The following is a 16722-nucleotide window of genomic DNA, read 5'->3' on the forward strand; positions in this document are numbered from 1 at the left end:
GCTCAGTAACATATATTAATTGATTTGAGCTAGTTTGAAAAGGTGCCAGGCCAAACCAGCCGCCAAACAGCACCGAGCAGACAGGACATGAAAGTCTCAAAATGTTCTAAACAGGCTGCTCTGTAGAATTTTGTCAAGTATACATATGATGCCTACCAGCCTGGGGCCACCCAGGGAACATCTGCTCCCCTGGTATCCGGCAGAGATGATAACACTATCCAACATGGTATGCCAAAAGCTCATCCTCTCTGTGAAGTGATGCCAAACCAGGCTCCATATGACATCAGTTTGTCCATCTCCCAGAAAACAGACTGTGAGCTCACAGATTCCATTTGTCTTCTGAATTATTTTGATGGGCTTAAAATGTGTAGTCGCAAAAAGCAGGAGAAAAGCATTTGAAGGGAAATGTCAGGTTTCTCTTCAGCTGACTCCTATTACAGTTATAGTAGCAGTACTGCTTGCCCAGTTTAACACCTGCTAAACCTGGTATAAGCTTGCTCTAGCAGAATTCCATCAGAGTGTTTACAGGGGTTTTTAAAAAGTGGTCTTCCATATTACACAACTTCAGCTTTTAATTATCTGTATTTATGAGCATAGAGCAGGTGAGATTACACTCATGGGATACCTTCAGTACTAGTCATGCTGTAACAATGCCAAGAAATTCATCTTAATACATATTTTACCAAAGTGATAAATTCCAAGTGAACTTCAGGATCAAGGAGAACTCAGAAAGCCCTGTTTTCACTAATACTAACAGCTAACTTCTTCTACCAGTTTGTTCTGGGTCTTTCTCCTTACTTCCCTCAGGCTTTTCTTCAACTCTTCCCTCATACAATCACTACCTTTGCATCGGTCTGTTAATTTGCTTTCATCAATTACTTTTTCATCCCTTGCTTTGTCTGCCACCTCATTTATTTGCTGCTCTCCCCTCCAGTCTGTTGCTGGGGCTCTCTACTAGAACAGAAGCTACAATCCTGATTTTGATAGCACTGTAATTGTACATGACACTTCTGCGGCACAACTGATGTTCCAACGATAGAATACTTAGCAAACTTGCCTAAAGTTTTACCTGATGGTTCCAGAGAATCTTTTAACAGATTTACTTTTTAATTTATAAAATTTTGAAGTGGGTACTACTAATCACCATTCCAATTGCAGCACAAAATACTAAATAATGCCTGAATACTATTCACAATGCCTTAAAGATAGAAGCAGACCCCAAATGGTTGCAGATCATTTTGAAGAAACAGAATTTTTAAAAACTGCGCATTTCATAGTTAGCAATCCTCAGGTTGGACATATGTTTAAATTTTAAGGTTTTCCATAAAGCCAAGCCTATATTCTAGGCAGAAGAACAGACATTGTGACAGGAAGTGAGTTTCAATGTCAAGAGCTTCTTGGGATGGTTACATGCTCTCAAGAAGCATGTGGAAAGGACTGTATTTTTCACTCAGTGAACATAAATTATAAATAGGATTTGATGAATGAAGTATTTATGCAATAGCAGGGATCCAGTTTTCGCCATCTTATAAGCCTCAGAGCAGCAGTGGGAACACAAGAACAGCACAGAACAAGTCACACTATTCTACCAAAACCTGAGCAGTTTTCCCCCCTACTCCCTTCCTTGATGTTACAAATGAACAATTTTTTCAGGCTGCTCCTGCCATCTGGGCCAACATGTCACCTTTAGGCACAATGCTGGAACTGAAAATATACAGCAAAGGCTGCAAGGAAAGCCTACTCCCATTGGAAGCATGGCTATCCTCCAGTCCAGGCTTTACTGGGATAAGCCTCTGGTTATAAACCAAGGACAGCAGTTCAGCTCTCAACAGTGACCTCAGAACACACAAAGAAGGGCATTTTCTTTTGATGATGAGCTGCAATTTCTGCCTCACTTTTTTTGATCCCTCTCAGCTGCAGCATTTGCATAACAAAACCAAACCACAGCCTAAGTGAGTGTCCTTTGTGAAGTGACAGAACACAATGACAAGCAGGTTCTAAACCCCCGTGCAAAGCCACAGGCAGGTATATGATGACACCCGTTGGCAGCATGAGTGATTCTCAGCCAAAGATCCCCCAAATTAAGAGTTACTCAACACCCTGGGAGACAGCAAAGTGCTCCAGGAGGATAATGCCCGTGTCTGTGAAATGACAGGTTTGCCAGCAAACAGCCTGCTTGGGTGGCAGGAATTACAAGTTGTTTGCTACGGCCACCTCACAATAGCACCATTCAGCAGTGCACTGGAAACACAGTGATTGGCAGATCTTTGGAACAGTACCGTGCTGCAGCTGCATAATTCCAGTATATTCCTGGTTTAAGTACAATGAGAACATTGAATTCTAATTATGTCCCTGCTTCAGTGTCTTTCCCTGGGTGGAACGAGCCAAAATCTATTTTCATGTTTTTCCAGCTAAGTTCCACAAGGCATAAATTTGGCCATCTATCTACACTGACAAATCAACTGCTGCTGTAACAATGTCTACTATTTATCACTTCATTCATAAAGCTTCACAGACTCATTCAACACTAAGGGAGCATTATCTCTCTTCTTAAAAATGTGGTAAAGATTTTTCGGAAGAAGGAGCAATGGAACTGGAGATGGGAGTCAGGTAGCTGGATCCAGATCACACTGCATTATCCAAGGCACACTGCTATCTCCACAAAATGTTGCCCTTTTTCTGCAGCTGAGCACTGTCAGAAAACTGACAATTTTCAAGGGTACCCATGGCACTACAATGAAATCAGTCTGACCCCTGCATCAGCTGCCATGTAAAAATTCAGTAACACTTCATTTTCTTGGAGAGCCAGCATTCATGGAAGTCATGAGGCATCCTTTTATTCCCTTGCCTGTAGTCTTCCAAACCAGTTATCAGGTGCAGCCACCACAGCTAGCATATCTCAAGCACTGAATATTTGCATACCCAATGGTTTGGGATGCCTAAATAGTTGGCTGCTCATTAACTGGACAGTTTTTAATCAGCATGTACCTCGCTCAGAGATGACTGTCAGAAGAAAGATGATGATACATCTTGAAAGCATCTTTTGTGTATTAGTGATTCCAACACTGACTGACATGTTTTCTCTCCCTGCTACCACTGGACAGAACTTCAAATTATTCAAAGGAAACAGTTTTGGATTTAATGCTGAAAAACTCTTGGATATGACTGAGGAATATTTGACTTGCCAGCAAGTGATGATGGGAGCCACTCATACTCAAAGCTACAGAGTCTGAAGAGTTGCACAGCCATAAGCTGCCTTTAGCACATCTGCACTGCTTGTGAGCCAACACCTCCTTAGAGACCAAACACCCTGCTGATACCAAAACTGATGTGTGACCTTGTGCGTGGCTGAAATCTGCCCTGAGCATGTGGACTAGCCCAGCAGTTTAGTCTGTTACCAGCAGGCAGCACTCACAGCTGCTCCAGAATCTCCTCTCCACAGCTAACAGTCACCTGGTAATTTTCAGAAGAGAATAAGCATTTCCTTTGTTGAACCATCTTCATTAATAAGAGGATGATCTGCATTCTAATAATCATTTTGTGGATTATGGTCCCAATTGTCTACTCTGTTAAAGTTTTCTTGCTTTATGTTACCATACCTCCATCTTCATTTATCCAGTAGAGAAACAGATTCATTGTTCCAACTTCAGTTATTTGGTGATCTTCTCCATAGAGCCACAAAACCTGCTGGCAGCCAAACTCCAGGGCTTCTTGTTGGGCATAAATAGCAGAACCATAATTTCTTCAGGAAAAATAAAAAACAAAGACTTATGAGTACCTGGTTGGGCATCTTCTCAATTTAAACAAGATTTTGTGCATCCATCTCATGAGCAAGCACTCTGCAACAGTCACAGTTTGTCTCTGGGATGTTTTCATTGGAAGTACTCCAGAAGTGTTTTACTAGATCATTTGTACCTACAGCCTGAAAACTTTGAAGGGCTGGACATCACCACCAACTCAAACAAATCCATCCAAATTATCTTAAACATACCTCTTGTTCCATATTCTGGACATTCCAATTATTGCAACTAAAAACCCTCAGAAAGCATTTATCTTTATTTAGCAGTTGGCATCCTGGAGAGAGAGCAACAATTCCCCTCCAGCTTTTGGGGTTTCTTGGTGTTATTTTCGTTTTTTGGGGTTTTTTTTTCCTTAATTCATCTACCTCATGTCAGATGGGAAATAAATGTTGGATAAAACTCTTGGAGCACAAATATCACCAGAGATAAGTTATTTTTTTCTAATAAAAGATATTCATAGCATCTTCAGGAAATGCAATTGTGTCTGGATGAATTCCATATCCTTTAGGAGCAAACATTTTTCTAAAATGCTGCCTACAGCATGAACCTGATTGAACAATGCCTGCTGCTTTGAGGGGGAAAAATACCCCTTTTTGCTTCTGATGTTCAAAATGCAAAATCAGCAGCTCCAAAATGCTGACCACACTGAAGTCAAGTTCTCACCTCTGGGCACAAATCAAGTCAATGACAACTCCAGACTGCTCTTTTTCACAGCTGATGTATGAAGGATGTGCAGGAAATAATATATTTTTAGAAATAAGCAAAATTTCATAAAGAAACATCAAAGGTTCAGAACATCAGCTTGAATGAAGGAAAGTTATTTTTTTGTCCTCTGATTATTCTACCAGCTCAGCTGAGCAGCACTTCACAGCTACTGACTTCCTGCCTAGCAAAGAAACTCCTGGATAGGAGAATCCAGGGAAGGAGGTCAGCAGCCAGAGCTGCTCCCTGCTCTGTTGGCAGCAGGCTGCTATACTGATGATGCAGCACAAAGTGGTCACTTCAGTGTCAGCTGCTGCAAGGGCACGTGCCAAAGTATAACATGGACACCTTCCAAGTTCCTCAGCTTGAGATGCTGCAAAAAAATCAGCTGGCTGCAATATTCAAACAAAAATATGCAAGGGAGTTGCATAAGTAATACTTGCAAAGTACAATTTTGAACCCTTAGTTGTAGTTTATTGCTTGTTTAACTACTGCATGTAATGTGTCTATTTCTGCTGGATTAGATACTTCACTACAAACCAAATCTGCTTTGTGAGCTGTGTAGAAAATGTAGGATAATGCTTTCTTACCCTCCCACTTTGCAGTCTCCTGTTCCCCCTTTCCACGCTCTTACGTATTTTGGATCTGCCCATAAGGATATCGGATTAAAGCTTCCACTTGCAAAGTAAGGGCCCACAGGGCTCAGTATGACATACAGTAGGGCTTTAGTCGGCTTCTTCACCCCAAGGGAAGGCTGAAAATAAAGAGTGTAAACAAATCAAAAGTTACTGGTATCCTTCAAACATCAGGTGTTGCACCATCAGCTTCTGAAACACTGCTTTCAGTGCAACTGCACATGACAGTGCTTTTACCAGGACAGTGCAAAGTGCTACAATGAATAAAAAGTGTTTCTACAACTTCCCTCAGTCCAAGCAACATAACAGTCCTAATTTCATATGCTGTCACCACTCACTTATAGCCATTCAAATAGTTTCAATACTTGAAACTATTTGAGAGTACTAAAATAATATATCGATTGTTGGAGTCAGAGGCACAGAAAATATTCTGTTATCTGTGCTGACAGGCTCTGACACCGAAGAGAACACTGAGTTTAATTTAAAACCATAGAGAAAGCTTCTAGAACTGAGTAGAGAAACTGAGAATGTAAGTTAGATAGAATTATATTAAGTCACTGGGTGAGAAAATTAGAATATAGGGTTTAAGCTATATTAGTGAATAAGAGACAACATGGAGAATTTAGGGTGTTGTCCCTTTCTGCTTCTTCTTCTAGGGTTTTTTGGGTAATATTAGGGGATTGGATGAAAGAATCCACATTGCAGGCCATAGATGTCGGGTTATTGGGTTAGTAATGAAAATCAGTTATTTGGCATTTCATTATTGGATGGGCTGACACTTAAAAGACCTTGAAGAGATACTTCTTCAGCCATTTTGCACTTTGTTAGCCTACTGTACATAGCTCCTTGTACTCTGTAAATATGTAATATAGACAAAGAAAAATAAACATCCTAAGCCCAAACACAAAACCAGGTCTCTCTCTCATCAGTCTTGGTCCTGGGAAAAAGAACCAAACCACCAGTGTCTCACACCAACAATCAATAAACATATTTATCAATATATTATTCTAGAACTCTCAAATAGTTTCAATTTATTGAGAATTCAAAGATTAGCTTACCAAAGTGCTATATAATTATTTCCTTAATCATACCAGAAGCCCACAAAGCCTTCTGGGGGAAAGAAGAAGTGGCAAGACTACTCTTAGCAGTAACAACAGTGGAGAAACCACTGTTAGCTGCATTAGTGAGAAGAGCTGTCCAGTACCACTTTGAACTGGCAATGCTAGATCTGAGTGCTGGCTCTCTGAATGCCTGTGTGACAGCTAAAATTATCTCTCTGCTAAAAACTGTTCACACAACAGCACAGGAAATAACCAAGAATGCAACAGATTTTTCTCCCCCTCCTCTCTGAGAGATGGCTTCTCACACTCCAAGCCATCACCATCAGCACTTGAAGGTGGAGGTGAGAAGTCTGGTGTTGGCCAAAGTTCTCCAGGGCCTGAAAGGGTTCCTTCGATTTCTGTCTACCTAACTGCTTCAGAAAGACTTCTACAAGGATTTACTGAGATCTTGATATTTTTGCTGACATGATCACTCAAAAGATTGTGCTGCCTGGGTTTCTAATTGGGGTGATTCATAAAAGCCTAGTAGGACGTGCAACCTGGAAACAACATGAGATAGTGGAAAGGCCACAAGTGTTGGCTAGCCTGAAATAAGCTCAGAGCAAAAGAATTTCCAAAAAAATAAAAAGCAGGGGTAAACACCTCAATTTTAATATCAGTACCTTATAGTCACTGAGTGGAGATTCTTTAATCAGAAAATCTGCAACTACTTTAAAAGTATTGAATTAATGGAGTCCTAGAACCTATGCAAAATGTAAAACATAAAATGTAAAAGTATGGTAACTACTTACAGATAAGGATATTGCAGAAGTTTAGCTTACCTAGTTTGGAACCTACATTCTTTAGCTTCCTTGTTCTATGCTCTACTATTATACCTTTCTCTCTTGCTACTGCTGAAAAAAAGAACTCTGAAGGATTTAATAAAATAAACTCTCTGTTTCTAATTCCCTTTATCAATAATATGAAATATGAATACTATCACACATGAAACTCAGGGAGGACACATTAATACCTATTTTCTAAGGAGCCTCTTAGAAGGTCAGTTTCAAGAATAAACAGACAGAAGAACTAGTCCTTAGTTCTGTTGAAAACATCTCTTCTGAGACATCTTAGTTTACAGGATAAAATCTTCCAAGAGCTCCTCACTAAGTTCAGGTATGACTTGAAATTACAAAATGTACACAGCAATTTGTGTTCCATCATGTTCTCTCCGAATCATGAGGGTTTGCCACATGTAACTATCCTCTCAGCACAGCCCCAATTAACAAGTACTGTTCTATTCCCACTTGTAGCAGTTCCTCCGTTTGCTTTCCGTGCTCAGAACCAGTGTGCCCACTGAGTGGCAGTGTGCTCAACCTTAAATCCGTGCTGCTACAGCCCAGGGACTCCAAAGTAGAACTATAAAACCAATCTGCCCCCAAACTTAATCCCGTCACCTGCTGACTGCTGCATATTTCCCTTCATGAATGGAGAACTCTGCCTCGTACCTAAATAAACAACAGTTAAGAGAGAGAAAAAACAAATGAATATTGCACACCTCAGTTCCAATTAGGGTAGGACGGATGTACAGGCTGGCAGAGGTTGAGTAGGGAACCCATTCCTGTTCCACTTCCACAAGCTTACGGATGCACTCTAACAGCTCGTTCTGGTCAAAAGACTGGGAAGGAAGAGAAAGGGAAAAAAGCAAATTGAGAAATAAAGCTGGAACACCGTGGTCTTTACAAATCCATGCACTACAGGGAACAATTCCTCAGGATATGCAACAGTTGACACGGTGTAGAGGTTCACATCTTCCTTGAGTTCATTCCTTACAGACTTTAATATCCCATGGTCTTAGCTACTGTGCCTTTTTGTGCAGTCTCCCAAATGATCTCCTTTGCTCCAAAGTATCCTCCTGAGATGGTACAACGGAGCCATTGACCCTTCCTCCCTCCAAAGCATGTGGAGAACTCCCTGTGCAGCCAACTCAGCCAGGCATGCTGCAAACTACAGCACCACTTCTTCTACAGGAGAGTGATCTGGTTTATAACTCCGAGGGGCCAGCAAGTCTCCCAAAGCTCCCAAGTTCTTACAGCAATTAAGCTAATAAGCCTTGGAGGAGGTTCACTGGCCAAGATACCAGTTGTTAAAAGCAGTGTTAAGATACTGGCATGACCAAAGCCAAAGGCACACAAGAGGCTGAGCAACTTAACTGAAGTGCAAAGGAGGAAAGGGAGAACATTAGCACCAGGGCAAATCAGACAGCTGTCTGCATGCAAACACCTGCAGAACAGAACCCATCCCTCAAAAACACTCTGTACATCTGAGGCAGCAGGGACACAACAATGAAAGCAAAACACTCAATGTTCTGATTTTAAAACAAGCACTTCAAACAGCTTCCTTCAATGAATAAGATCTGTTAACAAAGTTTTGCTGAGCTATCAAAGCCTTGAGAGTGTTTGATAAACGCTGCTACTGAAGAGCTTTAGGGATTTGCACTCTGCCAATGAAAACATGCTCTGACTTCAGGAGCATGAGATGCCTTGGTACGTACAGGCAGAGTTGTTCTCCGTGCTGATCGTGCCATCCTGTCCATGTTCAGGGTTGGCCGGAACAGGCGGATTTTGCCATCCACTCCTCGGTAAGCCTTCATCCCTTCAAACAACTACCAAGCCAGAAAAGGAGGGAAAAGAAAACAAGGAGTAATTTTGACATGTTAGCCTGTGATGATCTGTGCAAATTTTGGAAGTAAAAACTTCACCTTCCCGGTTCTGGCAATACATTCTAGTAAGAAAGACTTATCTGAAGTATAGGCAGGTCATCTTTGTAATATAAACCTCACAATTCCTCATGATAACCTCTTCTGTTTGTTTTTTATTTTTTCTTAATTTGGTTACAGCAATTAAAATTTGTAGCATGTGTTTGACTTAACGATTCCCTCACATCCTGACTGATACCTGAGTCAAAACAGCATTTTCTCTTATAAAAAGGATCTATAGAATTTTATTTTATATATATATGTTAATTAATTTTAGAGCTCTGTCCAAAACACATCTTTGTTAGGAAGTATAGAATAAGGTCATTGAGAGAATTCTTGTAAAGTTCTTGCTGCAGTTGTAGCAGGAACTGGTCACTTATTTCCCCCTTATACCCCTATGCTGTGGAATGGGATTTAGCCTGCATGAGAGAGATGCAGCCTCACACTAGAGATAAAATGCAAGAAAATATTTTCTCTATATACTTTACAGGAAATTTAAACATAGTAATCCCATCAAACTGCAGGATCCAGACAACTGGTGCTGACAATCAGAAACCCTTATCCTATCAATGCCCTCCCAGAAAAATGCCCTGCAGCATCTCCTAACCACATCAAAAAACACACCCACCAAATATCCAATTATTTTCAGTTACAGATTGGTAATTACTGGTTAAATTGGAAAACACATTTGTTTTATAAGCTCACACTAATATATACATATACACAAGTCTTCTTTAGATTAAGTATTAAATGGTCACTTATAGACAATAGATTCATAGAATTTTATCTTCTAAAGCATTTATTTGTATATTAAATTTCAGTGTAAGTTCTATGAATTTAACTGCATCACTGCTGTCAGTCTCCTCAGGCTTCTCCTCTGACTGTTCCACAAAAAGTGTTTGGAACTGCATCCTATGTGGTTGGAAGTCTACATTTGCAGCTTTTTTATTTGGAAAAGATAATCCTGTATTTGTGCACAAGTACTTTTAACAGAGTATTTCAGGTTTCACTGTTATCAAATTCTATTATATTTTTCAATAAGGATCAGTGAAATGCAATCTTTAGAAAGTTTGTGTGCAGTCCACATGACAAATTTTAATTGGGTTATAACTGGTTTGCAGAAGCCCAACAATATTCCTCAGGCTGTGTGCCAATTACGTAGCAGAACCAGAGTTAGAACCCAGAACTTTTTGCCATCAAAACTTATCTTAGTCCTCTGGCAATGCCAACCATAGTAAAAGCTTGGCACAATTTTGAAAGAGAAGCTGGTCCTAGGGTAGACATTGTAGCCACAAGAAAAAAAAAGTCTTTAAGGATGTCACTGGTCATTTGACTGATACTTTGCTATGATTTGCACTGGGCCAGTTACTAAATGATAGCACATTGTTGGAATGTTACTTTTTTATCACAGAACACATTTTTTCCCCCACCACCCTTCTCCCAAACACATTCACAGAACTTTTAATGAGAGGGAAAAGGGAGGAATGTCACTACTAAGATCTGATCAATGGTTTGACAGAAGTAAGAATCATCATTACTGAAACACAAAGCCTTCTCAAGATGTTAAATCTTTTTCTCCAAAAAGAAATACTTTTTATCTTCCAGAGCTCAGTAAAACCTTTCACTCATTAAAAAGGGAGACAGTGATGTGTTCCAGAAATGTTCAGCTTTAATGAAAGCAACTGCTGTGGTTGCTTGATGGTTGGTTGCTACAGTGGCGTGAAAACAGTATTATCGGACATCTGTACATCACAGGAGCTGGATCTGGAGTTCTGCAGATCCAGATTACCACACTGCATCATGAAGGGCAAGGAGAAAGGGGAGGGAATGCCAAATTCATCACTTTTATTATACCCACTGTGTATTCATTGAGCCACAGCAATGACACCAGATTCTCCTCTGTCTGTCCTCTTGGCTAGAGGAAACGTGATGCAATAAGGGTAAAAGAATAAAAAAAAATGGAAATAAAAAAAGAGCATATTCATATTAGCAATGATTTCAGACCAGGCCAGAGGCCGAGCATTAAAGCAATATGCTACTAAGAATGAAATACAGATTCGGGACTCCAGCGTGGTTTCTTACTTCTTGGGCAGATCAAGAGCTGCAGCCTCAGCCACAGGGGCCTGTTGTAATTCACACAGGACCCCTGGAGGCTTGGTGATCAGATGAGAAAAAAATCAGTCAAAATAAAAATGGTGGAGGCAGGAGCTCAGGGACAACTAGCAGGGAAAGCTTCCCTTATACCAGTGGTTAAAATACAAAAAAAAAAAAAAATTAAAAGGAAAAAAAGGAAAAATATAAGAAATACTAGAAGCAGCACAAACAACTCCCCACACTTCAGTGGAGACACTCCCACCAACCCAGAAGTGGGAGAAGTGGGCTTCCATTTCAGGGTCTGTGCCCTGCTGGGGTTCCCACACAGGTGTGAGTACAGCCAAAGCTGCTCTGAAGGCACAAAAGGCAGCTTTAGGCAGTAATCAGCTAAGCACGGAAACTTTATCCACGCTGGTTTCCGACTTAACATTCCACTTCCCAAAGTTCCTTGCTGTATGTTCTCTCCTTAAACACACTTGTATACACTGAGTGCATCAGATCTAGTTCTGAGCTCGAGGGATTTGTTCAGAGTTTCAAACAAGCACCTGTCTAATCTGTCCTGCAATCCAAGCTATCAACCTTTAAACCATCTTCATGTAACTTTTACAAAGTCTGTATTCAGTTCCCAAATTAAAGCTACTCTGAGAAACTCATGGTTTTACTCAGTCCTGTACTGCCATATCAGAGACAGCAATTGGACCAACACACTTTCTCACAGTGAAGAAGAATGGTTTTTCAATAAATTTATCACCATACAAGAAAGAGCTCACCTTCCCCAGGCTAGGACTTTAAGTGTGCTGGAATCCCCTGGCCACAATTGCTTCTGTGTTACACATAACCCTGTTGCAAATAATGCAATTATTCTGGAACACCAGCTAGCAAAACAAGATGCAACTCAATACTAATTAACTTAAGACAGTAATAGTCCTTGTATTACAAAGCTGTGGCTTCAAAAGCTAATAAAACAAAATGGTGGTTTCCAAATCAATTTACTACTCACTTCTATAGCGTAATGCAGGGCTGAGGAAGCTGGGTGTAATGAGAGGTTCTCTAGTGGCTTAATATAGGGTTTCTCCCATCCTGAAGCCAAAGACCATTCAATTGTCAGCATATTATCAGTGAACACGGTGCCAAATACCAAACCAGTAGGGTCTGGCTTTTCCTTGAACGTCGTAGCTGGGGTGATAATCAAGTCGGAAGCCTGAAGGAACACGGAGACAAAAAATGAAGTGTATCAAAATAATGAAGTCAGACTGATCTAAAAATATCCTGTTTACCAGTAAACAAGGACAAGCCTTAATATTTTCTCTGTAGGGTTATTTAATGATATTATGGTTAAAGGCAACTAACCTTTAAGTAGCTGGCAAAATATTCATAAAGTGCACACAAACATATATACAGTGCTGTTATACAAGAAGTAACATACTTTGAAATTCTATTTAAGAATTAAGTTAAAGAAGCAGTACAAGGTACAAAACCAGAAAATTAGCACATGAAATCCCTTAGGACACTTAGGTTAACACCCCTGTACAAGTTCCAAAAAGACCCAATTGCTGTACTTCAGAATATAAGTCGATCATCAGAAATTAATCACCATCACAACTATGTAGATGTTATGCTGATTTTCCTTTAATGCATAAAACCAATGTGAGAGATCAGAGACAACAGTCAGCAAGTTACTTATGCCACAGTAACTTGCTCATTCACATATTTATTATCCTAGAAAGCTCCCATTAACAAAGAAGGTTAAATGCTTCCCTGCATGAGGGACTGCAGAGACTCTCACTTATAAGCCACGGCTAGCCAGCACTAGACCTGTGCCACAGGGTTTTGTACTGGTTTTGGTTTTAAAAAGTTAATATTTTTATGGTAGCTCCTGTGGTGTGAATCATCCTAGAGAACAGCAGGGAAATAAGGAATGCAGATCTCTGGCATGTCACTCCCATTTATTCACAACTAGAGAGGGCTACGAAATAGGCAGAGCCTTGACTCACCCTCTCTCTTCTCATCCTCTGCCATCTGAACACTTAAACTGTGCTGCTCAGAGGCAAGGAAGAATTCAAACAATCACAGCCAAAGCTCCATTTTCCTTCCTAATGTCTTTCTTCTTAAAGACAAGAAGCACTGTCCCTTATTACAGACCCCCAAGTGAAGTCCTGCTCCTCTGTGCTGGGTGCATATGGAATAGACTGGAACAGATGTAGTCCAGAAAACTGATCAAATGATTCGTAAATACTTTAAAAAGGTGCTTCTGCAAGAGGTATCAGTGTCTTGGACTTCTCACCCCCTGCACACATTTTGCAAAATGAGACAAAATCAGTCCCAAGCTTTTGAAACAGAATACGTGCACCCACGTCTCTGTAAACAACCTAATTTTCAAGATGTTTTTAATAAAGAAAGACCTGTTTCTTATTGATTAGTTGTTTTGATTTAGGTTTGGCTGGAGTTTTTTTGTTTTTTTTTTTGCTTAATGGTTTAGATGTGAAATTAACTTAGAACAGGAGCACATGAATAGCTAAAAGCTTGTTTCAACTATCTCAAATTATAAGGCTTGTCTAGATATTACAGTGCATTAGTGTGGTTGAATTAATACATAATCTGATGAAACAACAATTACTTTTCTTAACTCTTCCTTTTATTCTTCTGACAGTGAATGCTCCAACGGGAGAAGCACCACCTAATGATCCTGAAACTAATTTTACCTGGAACCTCTTATCAGTTTTATCACACTTTAGGGAAAAAATGTATCACAGAGGATGTGGATCAAATAAAAGCCACAGAGGAGTGTTTGCAATTATCCATAGTGCAAGACTCAGCTAAAGAAAACAATTACACAGGAGCAGGGATGTCAATGGGGCTTAAGTGAGTATGTAGAACACAACTAGGTCTCTGGTTTTAACTCTGCAAAGAATCACAGCTTCTGAAGAACTCCCTCTTCCAGAGGTATCAACTGCTTTCCCTGGACTCCAGGCTTCTGCATCTCAGGTCACTTCCATTAGGGTATTTATCTTTACAATAAACTGGCCTGTGGACCATAATTACTACATAAAGCCTCTTCTCCTAGAACTCCCATCAGTGTGCTGATTTCTGCATTTATGAATCCTATTTCTGCTTTCTCAGTGGTGGTAGCACAGCTACTTGAAAGGCATCACTTCAAAACAGTTTGTTAATTTTGCCAGGGTTAGCAAATAGCTTTTATTTAAGGATGAGAAAGAACTTTAACCTGGCTCTTCTCATAAACCCACAGGCATGTGTAGAGGGAGCAGCAAGCTGCAGCCACAAGTGATGAAACACACTCACTGCATTTCAGTTTGAGTCCCTTGGCAGAAAGTCTAGACAGGTAGGAAACTATGACCCTCATCCAGAAAAGGAGCAGACAATTCCCAGACCACAGAGCTTCCTGGAACTGCACAATCTGACCAGGGATCCCATTTGCTCTTTTTCTCACCTCCTTCAGAATTCCGGGAAACCAGCTTTCCTTCAGATATTGTGCCAACATCTGAGTCAACAGTGTCAGGTACAACACTTGACCCATAACAGTTCCTTCAAACACCAGTAGGAACACCCTGGGTAAGACCTCAGAGACAGGCTAAACTGCACAGACCAGTAGGGCAACAATCACTCAAAAATGCTAAAGGACAATTTTTTCTCATTCTTATAATCCTGTTAAGCTCTCTTGAGATCCACTTTTTTTGCCATTAATTTCTTAATATCCTTTCCTAGGACTCTTTTCCGTTATCCACTATGTCTTTTTCTCAGTTTTTTACCAAGCAGTGCAGATTAACAGCGTGCAACAGCACCCCAATCTTTCAGAATCTAAATACTTTTTATGTCAAGACAGCATCAAGTGTTGCAATGCATTTGGTCTCCTTTTGTGAAGGATAACACATTGGGAGGAGGTTTTGGAGGATCATCCTTGGGGTGCTCTCTCCCTCAGTGTGGTCTGCATGAAGTATTACCTCAACCTCTTGTGGTCCCTGAGAAGCAGGACACCCTACACAACATCTCACCTGGCTCACAAACCCTTTGGGCTTCACTTGTTCAAGCAGCACCAGGAGGGAAATCAAACACACAGAAGAACCCACAAAAGAGGAGCAGAGCAAGGCCAGGTGACAAATGCCAGGGTACTTATTAGGTATCAATGCCTACTATGTTAATATCACTCATTAAAAGATTATCACTCATAAAAAGATTATCACAGTGCTACCTTGCTATCACCTATGACCTTTATAAACAGCGATTTACTTTCTTCTGTTGCCAAGCACTAAAATCAGCACATTAAGGATGACTCAGGGATTGGCATTAGCACCCATCCAGATCTCCACTGCTTGTACTGCCAATACAAAGGGGAATTTTCAGCTAGGCTTGTGTTTTGCTTGCTTTGTTTATCTAACATGCTCTTAAGCACCTCCTGACACTGTTGCCTAATAAAACCATTAAACCGGAAGGAAAACTGGCAAATGCTGAACAAAAAGGAAAAGGGAGATTAAAAAAAGAAGTGGATCTGGCACATGGTCTACTGAGTGCAGCTATTTGGCACCTATTGCCTAAAGTAAAATGACATAGTCCTGAGCCTGCAAAATGTCCATGTCACAGCAGAAAGGAACGTACACAATGTACCTGCTGACATCCCAGCCCAGGACACTGGTAAGGAAATGGTAGGCAAAAGGAAGTGCCAGGGAAACCAACTGGATACTGTTGATTTTATGGGCTTACATTACACCTAGGGAGGGCCACTGGTCCAAAGAGATGCTTTTTGAGAACCCCCTCATCTTAAAAGTGCCTATTAATTCCAAAGCAGTTTCTTCCAGGGCAAAGCTTTACCCAGCCCAAGTAAAGAAGATATATTGTGACCTCTTGAAACTAAAATCACCATTTGATCAAAACAGATCTTCTCAATTATGAGCTGGGTCAAATTAAAGGACTTGCTAGTCCGTGTCAATTCTAATCAAAGCTGTGACAAGACATCCTGGGGCCTCTGGCTGAGCTGTCAGTTTAATGCTTGTTCCACCCGACCTTTGCAATAGCTTTAAGTGGATTTGGAGCTGGCAGCAGTCCATGACCAAAGCTGTCACTCTCATTGTTACATTCCTACCTTTCTTACCCTAGACAGCTGTCTCAGGTAGGTGCAGATGGGAAGTGCACATTTTGTCCTACACTTCCTAGAAAGTTTTGTCAGTGCCTTTCCAAATGATCCTTGGCTGCAGTTATTCTCACTGCACTGAAAATCCTAAACCATAAGCAGTAGGCTGGGCATTTGTAACAGGTCTAACTCATTTGACATACCCAAACTTTTCTAAACACTGTGCTAGGCCAGGCATTTCTATCACTTAATTGAGTAAAACCAGACCTGGCAGCCCCAGCTGTAAAATAGCTCACAGGTTACCTAACAACAGCAGCAAGTTTCAGCAGAGATCCTCAAAACATCAACATGCACCCAAGTGAGACTGACTGTAATCTCCTCTGATGAAATAAGTAACCTCTATGACTTCCAGTCTAGGTGATTAATTCAAGATCACAAGCAACTGCAATAATTTTTTATCTTATGTTGAATTTGTAAGCATATCCTAGGAAAGATTAGGGCTTTCTCATGCAATAACAAACATGGAAGCACAGGCAAAATCAGGTAACTAGTTTTGTCCTTGCACTTGTGAGCAGCAATGGAACAAATTCTGAGGAGACAGACTACAAAA

The 16722-nt window shown here is 40.5% G+C and overlaps 1 protein-coding gene across 1 annotated transcript in view; it reads right to left on the reverse strand.

The window, feature by feature from the left end:
- The window catches only part of BCAT1 (branched chain amino acid transaminase 1), a 60125-nt gene that overhangs the window by 16452 nt on the left and 26951 nt on the right, over positions 1 to 16722 (reverse strand). Inside the window, exons 3-7 of the mRNA XM_058853094.1 lie at positions 12030 to 12230; positions 8732 to 8842; positions 7736 to 7855; positions 5093 to 5256; positions 3600 to 3742 (exon numbers count right to left, since the gene is read on the reverse strand). Coding sequence (XP_058709077.1) covers positions 3600 to 3742; positions 5093 to 5256; positions 7736 to 7855; positions 8732 to 8842; positions 12030 to 12230 — 739 coding nt within the window. The remainder of the gene's footprint in view (positions 1 to 3599; positions 3743 to 5092; positions 5257 to 7735; positions 7856 to 8731; positions 8843 to 12029; positions 12231 to 16722) is intronic.

The sequence above is a fragment of the Poecile atricapillus genome, chromosome 18, assembly GCF_030490865.1.
Source record: "Poecile atricapillus isolate bPoeAtr1 chromosome 18, bPoeAtr1.hap1, whole genome shotgun sequence".
Classification (NCBI taxonomy): domain Eukaryota; kingdom Metazoa; phylum Chordata; class Aves; order Passeriformes; family Paridae; genus Poecile; species Poecile atricapillus.